This window comes from Notolepis coatsorum (genome assembly GCF_963971535.1).
Source record: "Notolepis coatsorum genome assembly, chromosome: 17".
Taxonomy (NCBI): domain Eukaryota; kingdom Metazoa; phylum Chordata; class Actinopteri; order Aulopiformes; family Paralepididae; genus Notolepis; species Notolepis coatsorum.
This window is the reverse complement of record NC_140181.1, coordinates 13,089,681-13,115,711: the sequence shown is the minus strand read 5'-3', so window position 1 is coordinate 13,115,711 and position 26,031 is coordinate 13,089,681. Positions and strand designations below refer to the sequence as shown.

The window sequence follows — 26,031 nt, the reverse complement described above, 5'->3', positions numbered from 1 at the left end:
GAAGCTGGAGGCGTGTACACCTGACTTGTGCTTCAATTTGATTGGTCTATAAGAACAAGCTAACAGCCTGTCAATCAAAGGAGTCAGACTTATTACAATTTGCCACTTCTCTGGTGGAGTAATTATGCATCGCTGACCTTGATAAAGTAAGATTGGAGATATTTAGGGTCAGCGCTATCCATAATCTTATGGACTAAACACAGCTTCATTTGTTTCACTCTTTCCTCCACTCTGAGCCATTTGAGGCTGGCGAAGTGGACAGGGAGAATGTGAGTCCTGGGATGGAGTGAAAGTAGTAGTCTAACCAGTTTATTTAGGGATGTCTGGAGTTTGTTTTTCAGGGCCTTGGTAATACCTGTGTACCAGGAGGTACAAGCATAATCAACACGGCATTGGATAAGAGCGCCTGCCAGTATCAGTAGTGTGTTTTTATTTAAAAAAGAGGAAAGTCTGGCCAGAAATGTTACTTTTTGATTTACTTTAGAAATAGTTTTTAAAGCCATACTCTCCCCAAAATAATGTGTTATCCAAGATACATCCCAGGTATGTTACTTCCTCTTTGTTTACAACAGAGGTGTTGCAGACTACGATATTAAAACCAGGGGATATTTTTAGGTTAGGAAGGTGGAGTGACAATTTGTATAAATATAGGCAATAAAGAATTTGAATCTTAATATATGCTATGAGTAAGAGTAAAAGTAAACAATATACACAAGGTGCAGTAAACACAAGGTGCAGTATACACAAGGTGCAGTATAAACAAGGTGCAGTACACACAAGGTGCAGTATACACAAGGTGCAGTAAACACAAGGTGCAGTAAACACAAGGTGCAGTAAACACAAGGTGCAGTATACACAAGGTGCAGTAAACACAAGGTGCAGTATACAAGGTGCAGTAAACACAAGGTGCAGTAAACACAAGGTGCAGTAAACACAAGGTGCAGTATACACAAGGTGCAGTACACACAAGGTGCAGTATAAACAAGGTGCAGTATACACTAGGTGCAGTATACACAAGGTGCAGTAAACACAAGGTGCAGTAAACACAAGGTGCAGTATACACAAGGTGCAGTAAACACAAGGCGCAGTATACACAAGGTGCAGTAAACACAAGGTGCAGTAAACACAAGGTGCAGTACACACAAGGTGCAGTACACACAAGGTGCAGTAAACACAAGGTGCAGTATACACAAGGTGCAGTATACACAAGGTGCAGTATACACTAGGTGCAGTACACACAAGGTGCAGTAAACACAAGGTGCAGTAAACACAAGGTGCAGTATACACAAGGTGCAGTATACACGAGGTGCAGTACACACAAGGTGCAGTACACACAAGGTGCAGTATACACAAGGTGCAGTATACACAAGGTGCAGTATACACAAGGTGCAGTATAAACAAGGTGCAGTACACACAAGGTGCAGTAAACACAAGGTGTAGTATAGAGTCAAGACAAGGTGCAGTACACACAAGGTGCAGTATACACAAGGTGCAGTAAACACAAGGTGCAGTAAACACAGGGTGCAGTATACACAAGGTGCAGTACACACAAGGTGCAGTAAACACAAGGTGCAGTATACACAAGGTGCAGTAAACACAAGGTGCAGTATACACAAGGTGCAGTATACACAAGGTGCAGTAAACACAAGGTGCAGTAAACACAAGGTGCAGTATACACAAGGTGCAGTATACACAAGGTGCAGTATACACAAGGTGCAGTATACACAAGGTGCAGTATACACAAGGTGCAGTAAACACAAGGTGCAGTAAACACAAGGTGCAGTACACACAAGGTGCAGTATACACAAGGTGCAGTACACACAAGGTGCAGTAAACACAAGGTGCAGTACACACAAGGTGCAGTACACACAAGGTGCAGTATACACAAGGTGCAGTAAACACAAGGTGTAGTATAGACAAGGTACAGTAAACACAAGGTGTAGTATAGACAAGGTGCAGTACACACAAGGTGCAGTATACACAAGGTGCAGTAAACACAAGGTGCAGTATAGACAAGGTGCAGTAAACACAAGGTGCACTAACTGGCACGATATACATCATATGTTCCAGGTTTTGGTGGTTAAACACAGAACAAGAAACTGATGGAATTGGACGTGATGGTTGACACACAAGGTCTAGGATCTAACTGTCTTGTGTGTGTGTGTGTGTGTGTGTGTGTGTGTGTGTGTGTGTGTGTGTGTGTGTGTGTGTGTGTGTGCATGTGTGTGTGTATGTGTGTGTGTATGTGTGTGTGTGTGTATGTGTGTGTGTGTGTGTGTGTGCGTGCGTGCGTGCGTGCATGTGTGTGTGTATGTGTGTGTGTATGTGTGTGTGTGTGTGTATGTGTGTGTGTGTGGTGTGTGTGTGTGTGTGTTCCAGATCATCACCCGCTGTGATATAACTTTGCTTCAGGAAGTGAGGGACAACAAAATAAAAGCTGTTCCCATGTTGATGGCTGCTCTCAACAGGTACACAGACACACACACACACACACACACACACACACACACACACACACACACACACACACACACACACATACACACACACACACACACACACACGCACACGCACACACACACACACACATACTGTCACAGTCAGGACAGACAGCTGAAACCACCACAGTCAGGACAGACAGCTGAAACCATCACAGTCAGGACAGACAGCTGAAACCACCACAGTCAGGACAGACAGCTGAAACCATCACAGTCAGGACAGCTGAAACCACCACAGTCAGGACAGACGGCTGAAACCATCACAGTCAGGACAGACAGCTGAAACCATCACAGTCAGGACAGACAGCTGAAACCACCACAGTCAGGACAGACAGCTGACACCATCACAGTCAGGACAGACAGCTGAAACCATCACAGTCAGGACAGACAGCTGAAACCATCACAGTCAGGACAGACAGCTGAAACCATCACAGTCAGGACGGCTGAAACCATCACAGTCAGGACAGACAGCTGAAACCATCACAGTCAGGACAGACAGCTGAAACCATCACAGTCAGGACAGACAGATGAAACCATCACAGTCAGGACAGACAGCTGAAACCATCACAGTCAGGACAGACAGCTGAAACCACCACAGTCAGGACAGCTGACACCATCACAGTCAGGACAGACAGCTGAAACCATCACAGTCAGGACGGCTGAAACCACCACAGTCAGGACAGACAGCTGACACCATCACAGTCAGGACAGACAGATGAAACCATCACAGTCAGGACAGACAGCTGAAACCATCACAGTCAGGACGACTGAAACCACCACAGTCAGGAGCTGAAACACGACCAATCTTTCGCCGTCGACTAAAACACACTTCTTCAATCAATACTTGAAATGAATTTTATTTTTTATTTTTTTTAATAACCTTCTTACTGTCTTATACTATCATGCACTCTTCGTACTACTAATATGTCTCTACTACTATGCACTCAACACTGCAGCACCCAAGTTTCAGCACTGTTTGATCACTGTTACTCAGCTAATAGAGTTGTACCCTTCCTGCTGACTTGTTGGGACAGAACTTGAAAGTCACTTTGGATAAAAGCGTTCAGCTAAATTACTAAATGTAAATGTAAATATGTAAGTAGATGTATTGTATAAAGTATAATGTAAGTATGTATTGTATATGTAAGTGTATGTATTGTTTATTGTAAGTGTAACGCAGGTACCGCGAGTCTATCCACACAGTCACGATGGACTTCAAAGTGTTGTGAAGTGACTGTGGACGTTAGCGGTACTGCAAGTAAACTCACTCCCCAGAGGCATCCAGACACATTACCAAGAAGTGGATTCACCTCGTGGTATAGTGGTCTGTGATGTCCCCCGCGGCGTGGGAGACCGGGGTTCAACTCCCACTCAGGGCGATCCCTTAACACAGGGGTTGAATCTACACACGACGCAGAACGAAATCACACCGGTTACGTAAGGACAGGAAAAGGAATCTTTACCTTGTGTTTGTCTCTCAGGTACGACTCTGATCATGTATATGAAGAGCTGTCCAGTGAGAGACTGGGGAGAACCAGCGCTTACCAGGAGCAGTATGTGTTCGTGTACAGGTGAGGTGTGTGTGTGTGTGTTAGGGCTGAGCCCAAACGTTCGAACCTTCGTTCGTTACGTTGGCATTCGAATTCTAAATCAACATTTGAATTTTTTATTTTTTATTAAAGAAATATAAAAATATTTTTTATTATTATTTCTTCTATTTTTTTCTATTAATTCTGTTTAAACCAATGGGTTTTTTCTTCACAGTTGCAGATAAAGATTAGGCTACACTAATATTATAATATTAAAAGAAACTGATGAGTTATATGCATTAAAGAAAGTTGATTTAATTGATTTAGTTGGGCTGGGGCTTCACCCTGGGCTGGGCTGGGTCTGGAAAGTTGATTAAATAAAAATAAAAAATACTCATTTAATCAGATTAATCACTTTATTCAAATTGAGGATTTAGTTTGAGGATAGTAAAAAAAAGAAAGTATTAAAAAAAGATTTTCCTTTTATTTTTATATATATTTTTTTAATTAAAAACGAAGGTTCGGGGGCGCCCTCGTGGCGCATACCATAGTGCCTTGCGCTCCTACGCGGCCGACACGGGTTCGATCCCAGCTCCCGTCGTTATTTGTCGCATGTCCTCCCCACCTCTCCTCCCGTTCGCCCTCTCGTCTGTCGGTCTTGCATGGCCAATAAAAGCTGTAAAAACGGTTCGAACGTTCGTTCGAAAAACCCTGACGAAGTTCGAATCCCGAAAACAGGGTTCGGGGACAGCCTTAGTGTGTGTGTGTGTGTGTGTGTGTGTGTGTGTGTGTGTGTGTGTGTGTGTGTGTGTGTGTGTGTGTGTGTGTGTGTGTGTGTGTGTGTGTGTGTGTGTGTGTGTGTGTGTGTGTGTGTGTGTGTGTGTGTGTGTGTGTGTGTGTGTGTGTGTGTGTGTGTGTGTGTGTGTGTGTGTGTGTGTGTGTGTGTGTGTGTGTGTGTGTGTGTGTGTGTGTGTGTGTGTGTGTGTGTGTGTGTGTGTGTGTGTGTGTGTGTGTGTGTGTGTGTGTGTGTGTGTGTGTGTGTGTGTGTGTGTGTGTGTGTGTGTGTGTGTGTGTGTGTGTGTGTGTGTGTGTGTGTGTGTGTGTGTGTGTGTGTGTGTGTGTGTGTGTGTGTGTGTGTGTGTGTGTGTGTGTGTGTGTGTGTGTGTGTGTGTGTGTGTGTGTGTGTGTGTGTGTGTGTGTGTGTGTGTGTGTGTGTGTGTGTGTGTGTGTGTGTGTGTGTGTGTGTGTGTGTGTGTGTGTGTGTGTGTGTGTGTGTGTGTGTGTGTGTGTGTGTGTGTGTGTGTGTGTGTGTGTGTGTGTGTGTGTGTGTGTGTGTGTGTGTGTGTGTGTGTGTGTGTGTGTGTGTGTGTGTGTGTGTGTGTGTGTGTGTGTGTGTGTGTGTGTGTGTGTGTGTGTGTGTGTGTGTGTGTGTGTGTGTGTGTGTGTGTGTGTGTGTGTGTGTGTGTGTGTGTGTCTCCATGCTGTCTCTCTGTCTCTCTGTCTCCAATGCTGTCTCTGTCTCTCTGTCTCCATGCTGTCTCTGTCTCTCTGTCTCCATGCTGTCTCTCTGTCTCTCTGTCTCCATGCTGTCTCTCTGTCTCCATGCTGTCTCTCTGTCTCCATGCTGTCTCTCTGTCTCCATGCTGTCTCTGTCTCTCTGTCTCTCTGTCTCCATGCTGTCTCTCTGTCTCCATGCTGTCTCTCTGTCTCTCTGTCTCTCTGTCTCCATGCTGTCTCTCTGTCTCTCTGTCTCTCTGTCTCTCTGTCTCCATGCTGTCTCTCTGTCTCTCTGTCTCTCTGTCTCCATGCTGTCTCTGTCTCTCTGTCTCTCTGTCTCCATGCTGTCTCTCTGTCTCTCTGTCTCTCTGTCTCTCTGTCTCTCTGTCTCCATGCTGTCTCTCTGTCTCCATGCTGTCTCTCTGTCTCTCTGTCTCTCTGTCTCTCTGTCTCTCTGTCTCCATGCTGTCTCTCTGTCTCTCTGTCTCTCTGTCTCCATGCTGTCTCTGTCTCCATGCTGTCTCTCTGTCTCCATGCTGTCTCTCTGTCTCCATGCTGTCTCTCTGTCTCCATGCTGTCTCTGTCTCTCTGTCTCCATGCTGTCTCTGTCTCTCTGTCTCCATGCTGTCTCTCTGTCTCCATGCTGTCTCTCTGTCTCCATGCTGTCTCTCTGTCTCCATGCTGTCTCTCTGTCTCCATGCTGTCTCTCTGTCTCCATGTTGTCTCTGTCTCTCTGTCTCCATGCTGTCTCTCTGTCTCTCTGTCTCTCTGTCTCCATGCTGTCTCTCTGTCTCCATGCTGTCTCTCTGTCTCCATGCTGTCTCTCTGTCTCCATGCTGTCTCTCTGTCTCCATGCTGTCTCTCTGTCTCCATGCTGTCTCTCTGTCTCCATGCTGTCTCTCTGTCTCCATGCTGTCTCTCTGTCTCTCTGTCTCCATGCTGTCTCTCTGTCTCCATGCTGTCTCTCTGTCTCCATGCTGTCTCTCTGTCTCCATGCTGTCTCTCTGTCTCCATGCTGTCTCTCTGTCTCTCTGTCTCCATGCTGTCTCTCTGTCTCCATGCTGTCTCTCTGTCTCCATGCTGTGTCTCTGTCTCCATGCTGTCTCTCTGTCTCTCTGTCTCCATGCTGTCTCTCTGTCTCCATGCTGTCTCTCTGTCTCTCTGTCTCCATGCTGTCTCTCTGTCTCTCTGTCTCCATGCTGTCTCTCTGTCTCCATGCTGTCTCTCTGTCTCTCTGTCTCCATGCTGTCTCTCTGTCTCTCTGTCTCCATGCTGTCTCTCTGTCTCTCTGTCTCCATGCTGTCTCTCTGTCTCTCTGTCTCCATGCTGTCTCTGTCTCTCTGTCTCCATGCTGTCTCTCTGTCTCCATGCTGCCTCTCTGTCTCCATGCTGCCTCTCTGTCTCCATGCTGTCTCTCTGTCTCCATGCTGTCTCTCTGTCTCTCTGTCTCTCTGTCTCTCTGTCTCCATGCTGCCTCTCTGTCTCCATGCTGTCTCTCTGTCTCCATGCTGTCTCTCTGTCGCCCCCTACAGGACTGACTCTGTGACAGTGAGAGACCAGTACCAGTACCCAGACGACCTTCCAGGGAAAGTTGACGCATTCGCCAGAGAGCCCTTCGTAGTTCACTTCAACGCCCCCAAGACAGGTGAGGCTAGACCCCCAAGACAGGTGAGGCTAGACCCCCAAGACAGGTGAGGCTAGACCCCCAAGACAGGTGAGGCGGGACCCCCAAGACAGGTGAGGCTAGACCCCCAAGACAGGTGAGGCTAGACCCCCAAGACAGGTGAGGCTAGACCCCCAAGACAGGTGAGGCTAGACCCCCAAAGACCCCCAAGACAGGTGAGGCTAGACCCCCAAGATAGGTTAGGCTAGACCCCCAAGACAGGTGAGGCTAGACCCCCAAGACAGGTGAGGCTAGACCCCCAAGACAGGTGAGGCGGGACCCCCAAGAGGCTAGACCCCCAAGACAGGTGAGGCGGGACCCCCAAGAGGCTAGACCCCCAAGACAGGTGAGGCGGGACCCCCAAGAGGCTAGACCCCCACATTCTAGATCTTCTGTTGTTTTAGTGAAATAAAAGTGACTTGTTTCTGGTCATTCCAAGTCTAATTGATAGTTGACTTAACTTGGTGTTCTATGGAGACCTTTGAGACTCGGGACTTGACTTGAGACTTGACATTAAAAGGGGGAATTCCACCGCTAAGCAACATTAAACTAATTTACCAGATTCAGGCATAACTGATTAATTCTCTCTATGGCCAAAGCGATCTCTGCTCTCTGAATGTACGTGAGATCCGTGGGCCTCGTAGAGACGGACAAAGTGAGGCCTAGGTTCCACACCACAGAGGAGGACGTTTCACATCGTGTGTAAAGAGTGAGCCTGGTCTAAATCTAACGTCTCTCTGTACCTCTCTAGCCTCCAACACTGCATTCCCTGCATTCCGGTGTCACTATTCTGCACCAATCTGTGCCTTTTCTGCATCAATTAATGGTGGAAATGTCTTTATTTATGTAAAGGAGAAGACAACATTCAGGAACCCACTGACACAGATATAATGTAATGCAATGCAGTGAGGCTCTCATTCTGTGTTGCTTTCAAATATCTATGCTCCTGTATTATTATATATAGTTACAGGGAAGGATATATAAATGTTTTGACCCCTTATTTTTTACCTCTTGGTGGGGGGGTTGTCTTTCATATTAGCTCTATTTTTGAGGGGGATCTGTCCCCTGCACGTCTATACTTTAAGCAAGTGGCTTGTCCTTCCGCATTCCCGTTTTGCTCTCTGATTGGCCACGCACGTTTCTGGTCATGTGACATGTGCGCCAATCGTGGGACGGCAAGTTCTGCGCCTATTTCCGGGTCTAACAGCCTGCAAACTACCTGACGCCTAGTTTATCACTGGTTAAGCTTAGGCGACTCTTTCGCAGTTGGTTAAGGTTAGAGTTTGGAATCAGGGCTGGTGTTCTATCGCCCTGCTCTAAGACAAACTCTAACCTTAACCAACTTCGAAAGAGCGCCTAAGCTTAACCGTCCAAAAACTTGCCGTCCCACGATTGGCGCACATGTCACATGACCAGAGCGGCCAACCAGAGCGCAAAACGGGAACGCGGAAGGACAAGCCACTTGCTTAAAGTATAGAAGCGTCCCCTGCAGCCCCCCCTAAACCTACCCCCACCCCCCCCCCCCCCTGTCACCCCCTCCCTCTGTCCAGCGATGAAGGACTTCGTGCTGGTCCCTCAACACACGAGTCCAGACAACGCCACCACGGAGATGGACGCTCTGTACGACGTCTTCCTGGACATTAAGAGCCGGTGGAGGACTGAGGTAAAGATGGTGGATCTACTGAGGTAAAGATGGTGGATCTACTGAGGTAAAGATGATAGATCTACTGAGGTGAAGATGGTGGATCTACTGAGGTAAAGATGATAGACCTACTGAGGTAAAGATGATAGACCTACTGAGGTAAAGATGATAGACCTACTGAGGTAAAGATGATAGATCTACTGAGGTAAAGATGATAGACCTACTGAGGTAAAGATGATAGACCTACTGAGGTAAAGATGATAGACCTACTGAGGTAAAGATGATAGACCTACTGAGGTAAAGATGATAGACCTACTGAGGTAAAGATGATAGACCTACTGAGGTAAAGATGATAGACCTACTGAGGTAACGATGATAGACCTACTGAGGTAACGATGATAGACCTACTGAGGTAAAGATGGTGGACCTACTGAGGTAAAGATGGTGGATCTACTGAGGTAAAGATGGTGGATCTACTGAGGTAAAGATGATAGACCTACTGAGGTGAAGATGATAAACCTACTGAGGTAAAGATGGTGGATCTACTGAGGTAAAGATGATAGACCTACTGAGGTAAAGATGGTGGATCTACTGAGGTGAAGATGATAAACCTACTGAGGTAAAGATGATAGACCTACTGAGGTAAAGATGATAGACCTACTGAGGTAAAGATGATAGACCTACTGAGGTAAAGATGATAGACCTACTGAGGTAAAGATGATAGACCTACTGAGGTAAAGATGATAGACCTACTGAGGTAACGATGATAGACCTACTGAGGTAAAGATGATAGACCTACTGAGGTGAAGATGATGGATCTACTGAGGTAAAGATGATAGACCTACTGAGGTAAAGATGATAGACCTACTGAGGTAAAGATGATAGACCTACTGAGGTAAAGATGATAGACCTACTGAGGTAAAGATGATAGACCTACTGAGGTAAAGATGATAGACCTACTGAGGTAAAGATGATAGATCTACTGAGGTAAAGATGATAGACCTACTGAGGTAAAGATGATAGACCTACTGAGGTAAAGATGATAGACCTACTGAGGTAAAGATGATAGACCTACTGAGGTAAAGATGATAGACCTACTGAGGTAAAGATGATAGACCTACTGAGGTAAAGATGATAGACCTACTGAGGTAAAGATGATAGACCTACTGAGGTAAAGATGATAGATCTACTGAGGTAAAGATGATAGACCTACTGAGGTAAAGATGATAGACCTACTGAGGTAACAATGATAGACCTACTGAGGTAAAGATGATAGACCTACTGAGGTAAAGATGATAGACCTACTGAGGTAAAGATGATAGACCTACTGAGGTAAAGATGATAGATCTACTGAGGTAAAGATGATAGACCTACTGAGGTAAAGATGATAGACCTACTGAGGTAAAGATGATAGACCTACTGAGGTAAAGATGATAGACCTACTGAGGTAAAGATGATAGACCTACTGAGGTAAAGATGATAGACCTACTGAGGTAAAGATGATAGACCTACTGAGGTAAAGATGATAGACCTACTGAGGTAAAGATGATAGATCTACTGAGGTAAAGATGATAGACCTACTGAGGTAAAGATGATAGACCTACTGAGGTAACAATGATAGACCTACTGAGGTAAAGATGATAGACCTACTGAGGTAAAGATGATAGATCTACTGAGGTAAAGATGATAGACCTACTGAGGTAAAGATGATAGACCTACTGAGGTAAAGATGATAGACCTACTGAGGTAAAGATGATAGACCTACTGAGGTAAAGATGATAGACCTACTGAGGTAAAGATGATAGACCTACTGAGGTAAAGATGATAGACCTACTGAGGTAACGATGATAGACCTACTGAGGTAACGATGATAGACCTACTGAGGTAAAGATGGTGGACCTACTGAGGTAAAGATGGTGGATCTACTGAGGTAAAGATGGTGGATCTACTGAGGTAAAGATGATAGACCTACTGAGGTGAAGATGATAAACCTACTGAGGTAAAGATGGTGGATCTACTGAGGTAAAGATGATAGACCTACTGAGGTAAAGATGGTGGATCTACTGAGGTGAAGATGATAAACCTACTGAGGTAAAGATGATAGACCTACTGAGGTAAAGATGATAGACCTACTGAGGTAAAGATGATAGACCTACTGAGGTAAAGATGATAGACCTACTGAGGTAAAGATGATAGACCTACTGAGGTAAAGATGATAGACCTACTGAGGTAACGATGATAGACCTACTGAGGTAAAGATGATAGACCTACTGAGGTGAAGATGATGGATCTACTGAGGTAAAGATGATAGACCTACTGAGGTAAAGATGATAGACCTACTGAGGTAAAGATGATAGACCTACTGAGGTAAAGATGATAGACCTACTGAGGTAAAGATGATAGACCTACTGAGGTAAAGATGATAGACCTACTGAGGTAAAGATGATAGATCTACTGAGGTAAAGATGATAGACCTACTGAGGTAAAGATGATAGACCTACTGAGGTAAAGATGATAGACCTACTGAGGTAAAGATGATAGACCTACTGAGGTAAAGATGATAGACCTACTGAGGTAAAGATGATAGACCTACTGAGGTAAAGATGATAGACCTACTGAGGTAAAGATGATAGACCTACTGAGGTAAAGATGATAGATCTACTGAGGTAAAGATGATAGACCTACTGAGGTAAAGATGATAGACCTACTGAGGTAACAATGATAGACCTACTGAGGTAAAGATGATAGACCTACTGAGGTAAAGATGATAAACCTACTGAGGTAAAGATGGTGGATCTACTGAGGTGAAGATGATAAACCTACTGAGGTAAAGATGGTGGATCTACTGAGGTAAATATGGTGGACCTACTGAGGTGAAGATGATAGACCTACTGAGGTAAATATGATAGACCTACTGAGGTGAAGATGATGGACCTACTGAGGTAAAGATGATAGACCTACTGAGGTAAAGATGATAGACCTACTGAGGTAAAGATGATAGACCTACTGAGGTAAAGATGGTGGATCTACTGAGGTAAAGATGATAGACCTACTGAGGTAAAGATGATAGATCTACTGAGGTAAAGATGATAGACCTACTGAGGTAAAGATGATGGATCTACTGAGGTAAAGATGATAGACCTACTGAGGTAAAGATGATAGACCTACTGAGGTAAAGATGATAGACCTACTGAGGTAAAGATGATAGATCTACTGAGGTAAAGATGATAGACCTACTGAGGTAAAGATGATAGACCTACTGAGGTAAAGATGATAGACCTACTGAGGTAAAGATGATAGACCTACTGAGATAAAGATGATAGACCTACTGAGGTAAAGATGATAGACCTACTGAGGTAAAGATGATAGACCTACTGAGGTAAAGATGATAGACCTACTGAGGTAAAGATGATAGACCTACTGAGGTAAAGATGATAGACCTACTGAGGTAAAGATGATAGATCTACTGAGGTAAAGATGATAGACCTACTGAGGTAAAGATGATAGACCTACTGAGGTAAAGATGATAGACCTACTGAGGTAAAGATGATAGACCTACTGAGATAAAGATGATAGACCTACTGAGGTAAAGATGATAGACCTACTGAGGTAAAGATGATAGACCTACTGAGGTAAAGATGATAGACCTACTGAGATAAAGATGATAGACCTACTGAGGTAAAGATGATAGACCTACTGAGGTAAAGATGATAGACCTACTGAGATAAAGATGATAGACCTACTGAGGTAAAGATGATAGACCTACTGAGGTAAAGATGATAGACCTACTGAGGTAAAGATGATGGACCTACTGAGGTGAAGATGATGGACCTACTGAGGTAAAGATGATAGATCTACTGAGGTAAAGATGATAGACCTACTGAGGTGAAGATGATAGACCTACTGAGGTAAAGATGATAGACCTACTGAGGTAAAGATGATAGACCTACTGAGGTAAAGATGATAGACCTACTGAGGTAAAGATGGTGGATCTACTGAGGTGAAGATGATAGACCTACTGAGGTAAAGGTGATAGACCTACTGAGGTAAAGATGATAGACCTACTGAGGTAAAGATGATAGACCTACTGAGGTAAAGATGATAGACCTACTGAGGTAAAGATGATAGACCTACTGAGGTAAAGATGATAGACCTACTGAGGTAAAGATGATAGATCTACTGAGGTAAAGATGATAGACCTACTGAGGTAAAGATGATAGACCTACTGAGGTAAAGATGATAGACCTACTGAGGTAAAGATGATAGACCTACTGAGGTAAAGATGATAGACCTACTGAGGTAAAGATGATAGACCTACTGAGGTAAAGATGATAGACCTACTGAGGTAAAGATGATAGATCTACTGAGGTAAAGATGATAGACCTACTGAGGTAAAGATGATAGACCTACTGAGGTAAAGATGATAGACCTACTGAGGTAAAGATGGTGGACCTACTGAGGTAAAGATGATAGATCTACTGAGGTAAAGATGATAGACCTACTGAGGTAAAGATGGTAGACCTACTGAGGTAAAGATGATGGACCTACTGAGGTAAAGATGGTGGATCTACTGAGGTAAAGATGGTGGATCTACTGAGGTAAAGATGATAGACCTACTGAGGTAAAGATGATAGACCTACTGAGGTAAAGATGGTGGATCTACTGAGGTAAAGATGGTGGATCTACTAACTGAGGTAAAGATGATAGACCTACTGAGGTAAAGACGATAGACCTACTGAGGTAAAGATGATAGATCTACTGAGGTAAAGATGATAGACCTACTGAGGTAAAGATGGTAGACCTACTGAGGTAAAGATGATGGACCTACTGAGGTAAAGATGGTGGATCTACTGAGGTAAAGATGGTGGATCTACTGAGGTAAAGATGATAGACCTACTGAGGTGAAGATGATAAACCTACTGCGGTAAAGATGATAGACCTACTGAGGTAAAGATGATAGACCTACTGAGGTAAAGATGGTGGATCTACTGAGGTAAAGATGATAGACCTACTGAGGTAAAGATGGTGGATCTACTGAGGTAAAGATGGTGGATCTACTGAGGTAAAGATGATAGACCTACTGAGGTAAAGATGGTGGATCTACTGAGGTAAAGATGATAGACCTACTGAGGTAAAGATGATAGACCTACTGAGGTGAAGATGATAGACCTACTGAGGTAAAGATGATAGACCTACTGAGGTGAAGATGATGGACCTACTGAGGTAAAGATGATAGACCTACTGAGGTAAAGATGATAGACCTACTGAGGTAACGATGATAGACCTACTGAGGTAAAGATGATAGACCTACTGAGGTGAAGATGATAGACCTACTGAGGTAAAGATGATAGACCTACTGAGGTGAAGATGATAGACCTACTGAGGTAAAGATGGTGGACCTACTGAGGTAAAGATGATAGACCTACTGAGGTAAAGATGATAGACCTACTGAGGTAAAGATGATAGACCTACTGAGGTAAAGATGATAGACCTACTGAGGTAAAGATGGTGGACCTACTGAGGTAAAGATGATAGATCTACTGAGGTAAAGATGATAGACCTACTGAGGTAAAGATGATAGACCTACTGAGGTAAAGATGATAGACCTACTGAGGTAAAGATGATAGACCTACTGAGGTAAAGATGGTGGACCTACTGAGGTAAATATGATAGATCTACTGAGGTAAAGATGATAGACCTACTGAGGTAAAGATGGTGGATCTACTGAGGTAAAGATTATAGACCTACTGAGGTGAAGATGGTGGATCTACTGAGGTAAAGATGATAGACCTACTGAGGTGAAGATGATAGACCTACTGAGGTAAAGATGGTAGACCTACTGAGGTAAAGATGATAGACCTACTGAGGTAAATATGATAGACCTACTGAGGTAAAGATGGTGGATCTATTGAGGTAAATATGGTGGATCTACTGAGGTAAAGATGATAGACCTACTGAGGTAAAGATGGTGGATCTACTGAGGTAAAGATGATAGACCTACTGAGGTAAAGATGGTGGATCTACTGAGGTAAAGATGGTGGATCTACTGAGGTAAAGATGATAGACCTACTGAGGTGAAGATGATAGACCTACTGAGGTAAAGATGATAGACCTACTGAGGTGAAGATGATGGACCTACTGAGGTAAAGATGATAGACCTACTGAGGTAAAGATGATAGACCTACTGAGGTAACGATGATAGACCTACTGAGGTAAAGATGATAGACCTACTGAGGTGAAGATGATAGACCTACTGAGGTAAAGATGATAGACCTACTGAGGTGAAGATGATGGACCTACTGAGGTAAAGATGATAGACCTACTGAGGTAAAGATGGTGGACCTACTGAGGTAAAGATGATAGACCTACTGAGGTAAAGATGATAGACCTACTGAGGTAAAGATGATAGACCTACTGAGGTAAAGATGATAGACCTACTGAGGTAAAGATGGTGGACCTACTGAGGTAAAGATGATAGATCTACTGAGGTAAAGATGATAGACCTACTGAGGTAAAGATGATAGACCTACTGAGGTAAAGATGATAGACCTACTGAGGTAAAGATGATAGACCTACTGAGGTAAAGATGGTGGACCTACTGAGGTAAATATGATAGATCTACTGAGGTAAAGATGATAGACCTACTGAGGTAAAGATGGTGGATCTACTGAGGTAAAGATTATAGACCTACTGAGGTGAAGATGGTGGATCTACTGAGGTAAAGATGATAGACCTACTGAGGTGAAGATGATAGACCTACTGAGGTAAAGATGGTAGTCCTACTGAGGTAAAGATGATAGACCTACTGAGGTAAATATGATAGACCTACTGAGGTAAAGATGGTGGATCTATTGAGGTAAAGATGGTGGATCTACTGAGGTAAAGATGATAGACCTACTGAGGTAAAGATGGTGGATCTACTGAGGTAAAGATGATAGACCTACTGAGGTAAAGATGGTGGATCTACTGAGGTAAAGATGGTGGATCTACTGAGGTAAAGATGATAGACCTACTGAGGTGAAGATGATAGACCTACTGAGGTAAAGATGATAGACCTACTGAGGTGAAGATGATGGACCTACTGAGGTAAAGATGATAGACCTACTGAGGTAAAGATGATAGACCTACTGAGGTAACGATGATAGACCTACTGAGGTAAAGATGATAGACCTACTGAGGTGAAGATGATAGACCTACTGAGGTAAAGATGATAGACCTACTGAGGTGAAGATGATGGACCTACTGAGGTAAAGATGATAGACCTACTGAGGTAAAGATGATAGACCTACTGAGGTAAAGATGGTAGACCTACTGAGGTAACGATGATAGACCTACTGAGGTAAAGATGGTGGACCTACTGAGGTAAAGATGATAGACCTACTGAGGTAAAGATGATAGACCTACTGAGGTGAAGATGATAGACCTACTGAGGTAAATATGATAGACCTACTGATGTGAAGATGATGGACCTACTGAGGTAAAGATGATAGATCTACTGAGGTAACGATGATAGACCTACTGAGGTAAAGATGATAGACCTACTGAGGTAAAGATGATAGACCTACTGAGGTAAAGATGATAGACCTACTGAGGTAAAGATGATAGACCTACTGAGGTAAAGATGATAGACCTACTGAGGTAAAGATGATAGATCTACTGAGGTAAAGATGATAGACCTACTGAGGTAAAGATGATAGACCTACTGAGGTAAAGATGATAGACCTACTGAGGTGAAGATGATAGACCTACTGAGGTAAAGATGATAGACCTACTGAGGTAAAGATGATAGACCTACTGAGGTAAAGATGATAGATCTACTGAGGTAAAGATGATAGACCTACTGAGGTGAAGATGATAGACCTACTGAGGTGAAGATGATAGACCTACTGAGGTAAAGATGATAGACCTACTGAGGTGAAGATGATAGACCTACTGAGGTAAAGATGATAGACCTACTGAGGTAAAGATGATAGACCTACTGAGGTAAAGATGATAGACCTACTGAGGTAAAGATGATGGATCTACTGAGGTAAAGATGATGGATCTACTGAGGTAAATATGATGGATCTACTGAGGTAAAGATGATAGACCTACTGAGGTAAAGATGATGGATCTACTGAGGTAAAGATGATAGACCTACTGAGGTAAAGATGATAGACCTACTGAGGTAAAGATGATAGACCTACTGAGGTAAAGATGATAGACCTACTGAGGTAAAGATGATGGATCTACTGAGGTAAAGATGATGGATCTACTGAGGTAAAGATGATGGATCTACTGAGGTAAAGATGATAGACCTACTGAGGTAAAGATGATGGACCTACTGAGGTAAAGATGATAGACCTACTGAGGTAAAGATGATGGACCTACTGAGGTAAAGATGATAGACCTACTGAGGTAAAGATGATGGATCTACTGAGGTAAAGATGATAGACCTACTGAGGTAAAGATGATGGACCTACTGAGGTAAAGATGATAGACCTACTGAGGTAAAGACGATAGACCTACTGAGGTAAAGATGATAGACCTACTGAGGTAAAGATGATGGACCTACTGAGGTAAAGATGATAGACCTACTGAGGTAAAGATGATGGATCTACTGAGGTAAAGATGATAGACCTACTGAGGTAAAGATGGTAGACCTACTGAGGTAAAGATGATAGACCTACTGAGGTAAAGATGATAGACCTACTGAGGTGAAGATGATGGATCTACTGAGGTAAAGATGATAGACCTACTGAGGTAAAGATGATAGACCTACTGAGGTAAAGATGATAGACCTACTGAAGTAAAGATGATAGACCTACTGAGGTGAAGATGATAGATTTACTGAGGTGAAGATGATAGACCTACTGAGGTAAAGATGATAGACCTACTGAGGTAAAGATGATAGACCTACTGAGGTGAAGATGATAGACCTACTGAGGTAAAGATGATAGACCTACTGAGGTGAAGATGATAGACCTACTGAGATAAAGATGATAGACCTACTGAGGTAAAGATGATAGACCTACTGAGGTAAAGATGATAGACCTACTGAGGTAAAGATGATAGACCTACTGAGGTAAAGATGATAGACCTACTGAGGTAAAGATGATGGACCTACTGAGGTAAAGATGATAGACCTACTGAGGTAAAGATGATAGACCTACTGAGGTGAAGATGATATACCTACTGAGGTAAAGATGATAGACCTACTGAGGTAAAGATGATAGACCTACTGAGGTAAAGATGATAGACCTACTGAGGTAAAGATGATGGATCTACTGAGGTAAAGATGATAGACCTACTGAGATAAAGATGATAGACCTACTGAGGTAAAGATGATAGACCTACTGAGGTAAAGATGATAGACCTACTGAGGTAAAGATGATAGACCTACTGAGGTAAAGATGATAGACCTACTGAGGTAAAGATGATGGATCTACTGAGGTAAAGATGGTGGATCTACTGAGGTAAAGATGATGGACCTACTGAGGTAAAGATGATAGACCTACTGAGGTAAAGATGATAGACCTACTGAGGTAAAGATGATAGACCTACTGAGGTAAAGATGATAGACCTACTGAGGTGAAGATGATAGACCTACTGAGGTGAAGATGATGGACCTACTGAGGTAAAGATGATAGACCTACTGAGGTAAAGATGATGGACCTACTGAGGTAAAGATGATAGACCTACTGAGGTGAAGATGATGGATCTACTGATGTAAAGATGATGGATCTACTGAGGTAAAGATGATAGACCTACTGAGGTAAAGATGATGGACCTACTGAGGTAAAGATGATGGATCTACTGACGTAAAGATGATAGACCTACTGAGGTGAAGATGATGGACCTACTGAGGTAAAGATGATAGACCTACTGAGGTAAAGATGATAGACCTACTGAGGTAAAGATGATGGATCTACTGAGGTAAAGATGATAGACCTACTGAGGTAAAGATGGTGGATCTACTGAGGTAAAGATGGTGGATCTACTGAGGTAAAGATGGTGGATCTACTGAGGTAAAGATGATAGACCTACTGAGGTAAAGATGATAGACCTACTGAGGTAAAGATGATAGACCTACTGAGGTAAAGATGATAGACCTACTGAGGTAAAGATGATAGACCTACTGAGGTAAAGATGATAGACCTACTGAGGTAAAGATGATAGATCTACTGAGGTAAAGATGATAGACCTACTGAGGTAAAGATGATAGATCTACTGAGGTAAAGATGATAGACCTACTGAGGTAAAGATGGTAGACCTACTGAGGTAAAGATGATGGATCTACTGAGGTAAAGATGATAGACCTACTGAGGTAAAGATGATAGACCTACTGAGGTAAAGATGATAGACCTACTGAGGTAAAGATGATGGACCTACTGAGGTAAAGATGGTAGACCTACTGAGGTAAAGATGATGGATCTACTGAGGTAAAGATGATAGACCTACTGAGGTAAAGATGATAGACCTACTGAGGTAAAGATGATAGACCTACTGAGGTAAAGATGATAGACCTACTGAGGTAAAGATGATGGATCTACTGAGGTAAAGATGATAGACCTACTGAGGTAAAGATGATAGACCTACTGAGGTAAAGATGATAGACCTACTGAGGTAAAGATGATAGAGCTACTGAGGTAAAGATGATAGATCTACTGAGGTAAAGATGATAGACCTACTGAGGTAAAGATGATAGACCTACTGAGGTATAGACTGATAGATCTACTGAGGTAAATATGATAGACCTACTGAGGTAAAGACTGATAGACCTACTGAGGTAAAGACTCATAGACCTACTGAGGTAAAGATGATAGACCTACTGAGGTAAAGATGATAGACCTACTGAGGTAAAGACTGATAGACCTACTGAGGTAAATATGATAGACCTACTGAGGTAAAGACTGATAGACCTACTGAGGTAAATATGATAGACCTACTGAGGTAAAGACTGATAGACCTACTGAGGTAAAGACTCATAGACCTACTGAGGTAAAGATGATAGACCTACTGAGGTAAAGACTGATAGACCTACTGAGGTAAATATGATAGACCTACTGAGGTAAAGACTCATAGACCTACTGAGGTAAAGATGATAGACCTACTGAGGTAAAGATGATAGACCGACTGAGGTAAAGACTGATAGACCTACTGAGGTAAATATGATAGACTTACTGAGGTAAAGATGATAGACCTACTGAGGTAAAGGTGATAGACCTACTGAGGTGAAGATGATAGACCTACTGAGGTAAAGATGGTGGATCTACTGAGGTAAAGATGATAGACCTACTGAGGTAAAGATGATAGATCTACTGAGGTAAAGATGATAGACCTACTGAGGTAAAGATGATAGACCTACTGAGGTAAAGATGATAGACCTACTGAGGTAAAGATGATGAACCTACTGAGGTAAAGATGATAGACCTACTGAGGTAAAGATGATGAACCTACTGAGGTAAAGACTCATAGACCTACTGAGGTAAAGATGATAGATCTACTGAGGTAAAGATGATAGACCTACTGAGGTAAAGATGATAGACCTACTGAGGTAAAGATGGTGGATCTACTGAGGTAAAGATGATAGACCTACTGAGGTAAAGATGATAGATCTACTGAGGTAAAGATGATAGACCTACTGAGGTAAAGATGATAGACCTACTGAGGTAAAGATGATAGACCTACTGAGGTAAAGATGATGAACCTACTGAGGTAAAGATGATAGACCTACTGAGGTAAAGATGATAGACCTACTGAGGTAAAGATGATGAACCTACTGAGGTAAAGACTCATATACCTACTGAGGTAAAGATGATAGACCTACTGAGGTAAAGATGATAGACCTACTGAGGTAAAGATGATAGACCTACTGAGGTAAAGATGATGAACCTACTGAGGTAAAGACTCATAGACCTACTGAGGTAAAGATGATAGACCTACTGAGGTAAAGATGATAGATCTACTGAGGTAAAGATGATAGACCTACTGAGGTAAAGATGATGAACCTACTGAGGTAAAGACTCATAGACCTACTGAGGTAAAGATGATGAACCTACTGAGGTAAAGACTCATAGACCTATGGAGAAACCTACTGAAATAAAGGCTGAAGCCTACTTTTTGGATGTACTGTGGAGCAGGTTTCAGCCTTTATTTATTATTATTATTATTTTCTTTTTTAGATTAGATTAAAATGTATTGTCATTTTAGGTACTGAGGTACTGAGTAATCGTGAGTGTGTGCATATATGCCTCTTTGTGTGTGTGTGTGTGTGTGTGTACAGGTGAGGTGTGTGTGTGTGTGTGTGCGTGTTTGTGTACAGGTGAGGTGTGTGTGTCTGTGATTAATTGATTGATTGATTGATTGATTGATTGATTGATTGATTGATTGATTGATTGATTGATTGATTGATTGATTGATTGAAAATGTTATTAACAGATTGCAGAATGGGTACAATACAGTACGGCGCAATACACACAATTGTTAGTGTCTGTGTGTGTGTGTGTGTGTGTGTGCACACACATGTATGTTTTTCTGTGTGAGAGATATGTCTGTACAGAAAACTAGACAGAACCATCTGAAATGTTGACTGTTTCTCTGCAGAAAGTGATGTTCCTGGGAGACTTTAATGCAGACTGTGGCTACCTGGCCAAGAAGAACAGACAGTTTGTCCGTTTGATCACGAACACAAAGTTCTTCTGGCTGATCAAAGACAAGACCGACACCACGGTCCGAGAGTCCACGTCCTGCGCCTACGACCGGTAACACCCCCTACCCTAACCCTAACCTTCTGTAGTGTGGTAGTGAAAGGTTAACCTTCTGTAGTGTGGTAGTAAAAGGGTTAACCGTCTATAATGTGGTAGTGAAAGTTTTTTTCTTTTTTTTTATTATTATCTTTTTCCCCCTCCTTTTTTCCGATTTTTCTCCCATCCCACTGTTAGTCGTTATGCCAATTCCCAACCCTCTTCCTGGTTGTTGCGCACTCCCCCTACTGTTGGTCCGGGAGGCCAGAGACTGTCACATGCTTTCCTCCGACGCATGTGCAGCCAGCCGGCAACCAGCCTGGCAGCGCAGATTCTCACCGGGAGAGTGTAACGTGTGGAAGGTCACACTACCTCCCTCCAGATCCTACCCTCGCTGTGCAGGCGCCCCGACCAAACTGTAGGGGTCGCTGTCCACAACGCCCAGGAACCACCCATCAGCTTTCCCACCCCTAACACTGCCAATTGTGTTAGTATGAACGACCAGCCAAGCTGATAGCAACGCAGAGAGCTGGATTCGAACCCAGCGTCTCCAGCGTTGATGGCGAGCGCCTTGCCCACTACACGTGGTAGTGAAAGGTTAACCTTCTGTAGTGTGGTAGTGAAAGGGTTAATAATGAAAATTACTGAAATCAGAGACACAAGGTATAACTTATAGAAGCTTCTCCTGTCTCTTCTAAGAGTTAGAACTAGCACTAATACTGTCACCCACTGCCCATGGGGGATAGAACCCATACTAACTGTGTCCATGTTGTGTGTCGTAGGATCGTTGTGCACGGAGAGTCGTTTGCCAGAGCCATCGTTCCTCTGTCTGCAAAACCCTTCAACTTCCAACAAGTATACCACCTGACAGAGGAACAGGTGAGAGAGAGAGAGAGAGAGAGAGAGAGAGAGAGAGAGAGAGAGAGAGAGAGAGAGAGGCGATGCGATCAGCTGTCGCTCAACGGCAATCGCTTAGCACCCCACACAACCTCGCTTAGCACCCCACCCCACACACGACCTCGCTTAGCACCCCACCCCACACGACCTCGCTTAGCACCCCACACACAACCTCGCTTAGCACCCCACCCCAACACACGACCTCGCTTAGCACCCCACCCCACACACAACCTCGCTTAGCACCCCACCCCACACACAACCTCGCTTAGCACCCCACACCACACACGACCTCGCTTAGCACCCCACACCACACACGACCTCGCTTAGCACCCCACCCCACACACAACCTCGCTTAGCACCCCACACCACACACGACCTCGCTTAGCACCCCACCCCACACACTACCTCGCTTAGCACCCCACACCACACACAACCTCGCTTAGCACCCCACACCACACACAACCTCGCTTAGCACCCCACACCACACACAACCTCGCTTAGCACCCCACACTACCTCGCTTAGCACCCCACACCCCACACCCCACACAACCTCGCTTAGCACCCCACACCACACACGACCGTTCAGGTAATATAGTATGCTATACGTTCACTACCACCGATTGGCCTGAAGATGGCCTCAGAGATCTACGATAGCCTACTATGACAGCAGCATTAATAACGAGTATATTCGTGCAAACTGTTTGTGAGAGAGGTGGCAATATTGATCGGTGTGTAGCGAACGGTTGGAGTTCATCATGAAGTAATGGAGTCCACATTTCTGGTAAATCAGAAATGTTGTAAAGCCAAACCGGCAAGGATGTAATGTTACCGGGACATCAGGGGAGACATCCCTTCTCCAACTAACGTTATTTATTTAAATTGTTCCTGTTAATTAATAATTAACACAAGTAGCATGGTAATAGGTTATTGATCAATGAATGTATTGAATAATAATAAAAAAATAAATAAATAAATAAAAAAAATAGGATTGAGGCGATATTCAGCCAGGCGACAGAAGTTGCTGAGCGATCGTCGCTCGAAAAATCTCCTGCTGTGTGTGGTCTCTCATTCATAATCATAACAATGGAAGCGATACAATTCTGTCGGTCGCCTGGCTTAAAAAAAAAAACAGTTCTCTGGCAAAAATCGCACGCCAGTTCTTCTTCTGTGGTGCATGTTGGCAGGCCCTGGCTGTGAGTGACCACTACCCTGTTCTTCTTCTGTGGTGTATGTTGGCAGGCCCTGGCTGTGAGTGACCACTACCCTGTGGAGGTTCTTCTGAAGTCGACTGGGATGAAGACGGGCTCATCCAGACAACAGGAAGTCTTCCTCAGCTTCCTCCTCCTCCTCCTCCTCGCATTCACCATTACTTGTGACTGAGCAAACATGCAACCTGTGTGTGTGTGTGTGTGTGTGTGTGTGTGTGTGTGTGTGTGTGTGTGTGTGTGTGTGTGTGTGTGTGTGTGTGTGTGTGTGTGTGTGTGTGTGTGTGTGTGTGTGTGTGTGTGTGTGTGTGTGTGTGTGTGTGTGTGTGTGTGTGTGTGTACACATGTACACGTGTGACACTTAGGGCTGTCAATCACTGCCTTTTTTTTGGCTTGCGTAAAGAAAGAAATTGTTTTAAAAATTACATTACAAATATTACACAAGTACTTATTTATCACAGGAGTCTTCAATAACGTTGATGAGATATTCCTTTATTGATCCCCTTGGGGAAAATTCGGGCATCATAGCAGCATGGGGGAGGGGGGGTACAGGTATGGGCAGGGTAATAGTACTAGAAAGACATAAATAAATATATAGATAATAAAGTTAACTCTGAATATAAAAATATGAGAAAAATATCCGTTACAATGAATATGGGCAATAAAGAATTGAAGTAAAAGTAAACACAAGGTACCCTAACTGGCATGATATATGATCCATTTTGTAACAATACAACGGCTCCTTGGACGATCTCTGTTAACACTCCTGCTGCAAGCATAGCTAGTTAGCAAGCATAGCTAGTTAGCCAGCATAGCTAGTTAGCCAGGGGGTCATCCCTATGTTCCCCGGGTTCTATGTTCCCCGGGTTCTATGTTCCCCGCTTTTTTTTTTTTATAAAGGGTTCTATGTTCCCCGGGTTCTATGTTCCCCGGGTCCTATGTTCCCCGGGTCCTATGTTCCCCGGTAGCCGCAAAGGGTTCTATGTTCCCCGGGTCCTATGTTCCCCCTATGTTTCCCCGGTAGCGAGTGGATTCCAAAGATAGTCACTTTTATAGATAATTCATTTGTATCTCAACGGAGTCACGGATCTAGTCGGGCCACGTAGCATTATGTCGACAAAAATCGAATACAATAAATCAGTGTAAATCAAAGAATTTAAAACGAAGTTTAGCCTATTAAATCGTTTTTATAAGCGTTCGTTCTTATTTGCGGTCTGTGTGTGTGTGTGTGTGTGTGTGTGTGTGTGTGTGTGAGTGTGTGTGGGACACAGTGCAGCCCTCGTTGACGTCTACAAGACAAAAGCTGTCATATCTGTGGCAGCACAGACAATCTGACGCAATTGTGCTCAGATATACAGCCGGCCTCGGAGCCGACCTATCTCCCCGCTGTTACGCGTTTTACGCGTTCATTATCCTGGTCTGCAGGTCAAAGTTCACTGGAATTTACTGGAATTTACTGAGCGTTCTCACTGCGGCTGACGTCAAAGCATTCATGGTCAAAACTACTAATGACATAAAAAAAAGAAAAAAAAGAAATGACACGTTAATATATTAATATTGACATCCCTAGTGTCACTATGACCACTGAGGTCATTAATTCACTCGGTGATAGAAAATGGAAAAGCTTTGTGTGGCCGTCTGGCTCGTGTAGAGGCGCACTCGCCTACCACCGCCATGACCCGGGTTCAATTCCCGGCAGCGGTACCTCCGGCTTGGTCAGACGTTCCAAAGAACTTAATTGTCAGTGTTCGCGGGTGGGAAGCCAGTGGGGTATGAGTCCTGGCCATTGCAATAGTGACACCTACTGGTCAGCCTGTTCAGCAGGGAGGGGATCTGGGGGAAATATACACCCTCCCCAGACAGACAGAGGAGACATGTGGTAGTCTACACACCCTCCCCAGACAAACAGAGGAGACATGTGGTAGTCTACACACCCTCCCCAGACCCACAGAGGAGACATGTAGTCTACACACCCTCCCCAGACAAACAGAGGAGACATGTGGTAGTCTACACACCCTCCCCAGACCCACAGAGGAGACATGTAGTCTACACACCCTCCCCAGACCCACAGAGGAGACATGTAGTCTACACACCCTCCCCAGACCAACAGAGGACAGCACAGCCACCAGGAGGGAATTGGCATAATTATAAAAGTTGTGGGATGGGAGAAAAGATTAAAAGGTGACCAGGACCTTGACACACAGGGGATCCTGGCATAACCACTAAATTGGGGAGTAAATTGTAGAAAAAGGCAGAAAAAGTGTGTGTGTGCGTGTAACTTGTGCAAAAAGTGTGCGCTTCTATAAACTCTTGCTGAGGAAATCACAAACCACCGAACAGAACAGAAACCACCAAACAGAACAGAAACCACCTCA

General features: G+C 43.8%; 1 protein-coding gene across 1 annotated transcript in view; it reads left to right on the top strand.

Moving 5' to 3' along the window:
• Positions 1-24,818, top strand: part of dnase1l1 (deoxyribonuclease I-like 1) — a 29,461-nt gene extending 4,643 nt beyond the window's left edge. Inside the window, exons 3-9 of the mRNA XM_084333010.1 lie at positions 2,380-2,468; positions 3,980-4,069; positions 7,057-7,169; positions 8,738-8,850; positions 21,415-21,572; positions 22,337-22,433; positions 23,691-24,818. Coding sequence (XP_084189136.1) covers positions 2,380-2,468; positions 3,980-4,069; positions 7,057-7,169; positions 8,738-8,850; positions 21,415-21,572; positions 22,337-22,433; positions 23,691-23,831 — 801 coding nt within the window. The 3' untranslated portion in view covers positions 23,832-24,818. The remainder of the gene's footprint in view (positions 1-2,379; positions 2,469-3,979; positions 4,070-7,056; positions 7,170-8,737; positions 8,851-21,414; positions 21,573-22,336; positions 22,434-23,690) is intronic.
• Positions 24,819-26,031: the final 1,213 nt, after the last annotated feature.